This window comes from Crocodylus porosus, unplaced genomic scaffold (assembly GCF_001723895.1).
Source record: "Crocodylus porosus isolate Cpor-Errol unplaced genomic scaffold, CroPor_comp1, whole genome shotgun sequence".
NCBI classification, from domain to species: Eukaryota; Metazoa; Chordata; order Crocodylia; family Crocodylidae; genus Crocodylus; species Crocodylus porosus.
This window is the reverse complement of record NW_017728948.1, coordinates 34,685,571-34,689,385: the sequence shown is the minus strand read 5'-3', so window position 1 is coordinate 34,689,385 and position 3,815 is coordinate 34,685,571. Positions and strand designations below refer to the sequence as shown.

Here is a 3,815-nt window from a genome sequence, read left to right as displayed (position 1 = left end):
AGCCTCCACACTTACCCTGTCACAACAGGCGCCATCTTCCACAAACTCTCGCCAAAACTCCTAGTCTCGCGAGAGTGCGGCGGCCCGGCCGGAGAGCGCGCGTGCGTGGGCCCATAAAGCGCACACGCGGAGCGCGCGCCACTCCCCCGTGCGCCGGGCTCTCCAGTCCGTCAGACACAACAGCGGCAGGCGTGGGAACCTGCGCGAGTCTCGCGAGAACGCCGGCGCCGGAGAGAAGAGGGGATTGTGCGTCTCGCGAGAGGAGAGCGCGGGGAATTCCCTGTCGGCTGTGGAGTCTCAGCTCGGAAACTTCCTGCGCCTCGGGAGCGGAACAAACCATCCCGAGCTAGGGGGTCTGCGCAGAGCGCGGGGGGCGCGTCCATTCGCTGGGGGGACGCGCCTCTCGGAGCACACAGTGGGCGGGGGCGGGCCGTTGTTTCCTGTGGTGGGCGCGTGGGGCCGGCTCTGACCCCACGCAGCACCCGCCAAGCCTGGGGCAGGCAGTGCAGAGGGCGAGGGCACCCACTAGGGAGAGCCCAGGTGCCAGCACCCGCAGGCCAAGGGGTTTGCCATCGAATGGTTGGCGGCTGCTACGGGCACGTGGCCCCCAGGTCCGAGATGAGCCGGTTTCCGGATGTGACCGCGGGGAAAAGAGGGATAGGTGGGAAATGAGGCCGTGGTAAAAGGGAAGGCTGCTGGGCTAAAAAAAAAAGCAAACCCAAGAAGTGATTTTAAAATAAAACTGGTCTTAGGACAGCCTCTGTGAAGGCCTCGTATGGCTCCTGCACCTTCCTGTATTCAACATGATGCAAAAACATACCATTCAAGCTGGTTTTTTTGCAATGGAGTTTTAAAGTCCATTGAGCCACTGAGCGAGGATGAACTCGCATGCAAAGCCCCCAGTTTTCAAGCAAAGTGCAAAAGCAGCTTTAGGCATCTGGGCCCTCTGTTGTAGGTGAAGAAAGAAGAACCCTCTTCCATTTGTTCAGTTCCATTCTTAGTTGAGAAACACTTCAGCTCACAGTTAAAAAGAGGCTTTTCTTTTTCCGATCTATCAGTCAATACGTGGGAAACACAAGAGGTTGAAATGTATTTCCAAGATCTTGATGCACGTGTCAATCCAAAATAATTCTGTTCGCTAGCTAAATAGAATGCTTAGTTTGTTTCATAAGTCAACTTAAAATTTAGTTAAAAATGTATGGACTCGATGAGGGGGCTGGACTCGATTACCTTCCGAGGTCCCTTCCAGCCCTAATATCTGAACCTATGAAGCTTTTTTCTTCTGTGTCTGTCACACTTCAGGTGTATTTATTTAACCAATAAAAACAGTTATAAAATGCTATTCCTCTGCATTTTATTCCAAATTCCATCCAGATTGCCAGTTGTAAATATTTAGATTTTAAAAGACCTCCACCCTTCATTGTTTCCTAACATAAAGTAATGGACCAAATGAATATGAATAGCTACTAAACTATATAATTGTTTATATGTAAAGATAATGGATCCTTTCAGTTAGCAAAAATACAGACATAATTTAGTGTAAAAGCTATATCAGGACAAAAATCAGCAAGAATTAGCCTTTCCTTAGGAAATTAAGGAGTGCAAATGCAAAGAGGACTGAAATTATCATGTCTGTTGATTCAAATCATGATAAAAACCATGATTTGAAACAATCCATCCTGTTACAACTGCTTTTCAACCAAATCTGTTACCTATGATCTATAGATGTGTTTGAAGCTGCAGGCTCTGCTAAGGATATTAGAGCTTAGTGCAGGGGCGGGGCAATTATATCAACTGGAGGGCCACTTAATGAGTTTTGGTGAGCTGTTGAGGGCCGCACACACAAAATCTTGTAGAAGGTATCATTTTAACAAATTGCAGATAAAAAAAAATCATGAAGTAAAAATCAAACATTACTATAACATATTTTAATTTTATTTAAAAAAAAAACCCACAATTTTTGTCCTGACTTGGTTTTTTTGAGTAGTGTATATAGAGGTGATTGCATAACAGCTCAAAATAAAGTCTTACTCTAGTATATTGTGGGGGGAGGGAGGAGGTGTGAATGGAAGGTGTGGGGTGGGCATATTGTAGGGGAGAGGGGTGGCTGCCTGAGTGCTAGATTCCAGGTGCCGGCCTGAGAAAGGAGAGATGGGACAGGGGAGCATGAAGCAAAGCTTTCCCAGACGGTATGGCCTGCAGCTGCCCCCACAACACCGCATAGGTCTGAGCCCCTGCCTGCTCCCACCCAGGGCAGCCCACACCTGCTAACCGCGGCCCAGGTACTAGCCAGCATGCACAGCTTGCTGGTGAGTGGTGTTCAGCTACCCCCGCGCCTCCAGTAGCTGTTCCTCTTCCTGCTCATGTAGCGCCACTCTGGGCAGGAGGGAAACTGCAACTAGGTGGCTCAAGTTCCTCCCAGATGTCTTCCACCCACTCAGCTGCCTGCAGGTGGCTGCTCATCATGCAGGTAGGCAGGCAGAGTGGGTAGAAGGCAGCCTGGAGCCAGAGGTAGGGCAGGAGCTGCCTGACCTGGAGGAGCACATCAGGGGCAGGAAGAGGAGAAGCCACTGGAGCTGGCGGCAGTCAAACACCACCTGCCAGAAAGCTGCATGTTCTAGCCAGGCCCGGCGAGAATAGGTGGGAGTCCAGTGCTGGCTGTTCCTGGCAGGGCTCAACCCCATGTGGAGTATTGTGGAAGTAGCCACAGGCTGGATCTAATCTGTGGGCACCCGCCGTGGGCCATACTTTGCCAACTCTGGCTTACTGTGTCACATGCATCCCACATTCAAGATTTTGAAGATATTTGAGGGGTTTTGATGTACATAGAAATCAGTGTCTTTGACCTAGAACATTTTCTCAAATTGTGGACTTAATGAGATGGGGTGTTCAAAAGTCATTGTGTAACAAGATAGATAAATCCCAACAAGTTGAACATAAGACCTTGCTTCACTCAATAAAGTGATCTTAAGAGTTAACTTTTTGGACAATCTGGAAAGATCAGAGGTTGGATGAGAATGCATGAGAAGAGGTATCAGTATCCAAAATCTTAAAATATTCGGATATAGACTATCATTTTGACATTAAGAGAAAGAGACACAACTTTCCTTTGTGGTTCAGAACAGGTATTTTAGACCTGTAAAGGTCATTTGCATAACAAAATACAAAGTTGACCTTTCAAGTTCAAGGCAGTTGTCTATTAGATACCTGTGTTCAAAAAAACTAAGATTACAGTGCTTAAAGCTCAGTAGTAGCTGCCATTTAGCTTGTCTTCTTCATCAATCTAGGTTCAAACTCAAATCTAACTTTAATGAAAATAATCCCAATTTGTCAGGAGGAGATTATTTAGAGTTACTTAGTTCTTACTAAATCTACTGGCTCTCATACTTATAAAAGATTGAATTTTCCATCATGTCCATGACTCAGTTTTTGCACTGTTTTTATACTTACTCTCCACTGCTAATGCTAACTTAATGCAAGGAATAAAATCTTGCCAGACAAACTGTAGTGAACTCATGCTTTGGAACTACAGCAAACAACTCAGTTATAATTCAGGAGACTCTTTTCCTATCATGAGTTCCCCCTCTTCATTAATAGGGATTTTGATTGGTTCCTTTACTGGCACACTCTTCATCTGAAACACAGGGTATACTGCAGATCCTCTATATTGTTTGTGAAACAGCAACACACAATCCTTTTGAAAAATTTCTTCTTGAAAACATCTTTTTTTCCCCCTCCGAATTGAAGAATGATCTCATCTCATGCTAGTTCCGTCCCATTAAGAATGGTTTCTGGATTCTTGCCATCAACTGTCT

The 3,815-nt window shown here is 46.3% G+C and overlaps 1 protein-coding gene across 2 annotated transcripts in view; it reads right to left on the bottom strand.

Annotated features, from left to right (window-relative positions):
• The window catches only part of RBPJ (recombination signal binding protein for immunoglobulin kappa J region), a 105,381-nt gene extending 105,140 nt beyond the window's left edge, over positions 1-241 (bottom strand). The window contains exon 1 of one of the 2 annotated variants that reach the window (XM_019553001.1): positions 16-241. In XM_019553001.1, coding sequence (XP_019408546.1) covers positions 16-35 — 20 coding nt within the window. In that variant the 5' untranslated portion in view covers positions 36-241. The remainder of the gene's footprint in view (positions 1-15) is intronic. The other variant, XM_019553000.1, reaches the window with a different exon arrangement.
• Positions 242-3,815: the final 3,574 nt, after the last annotated feature.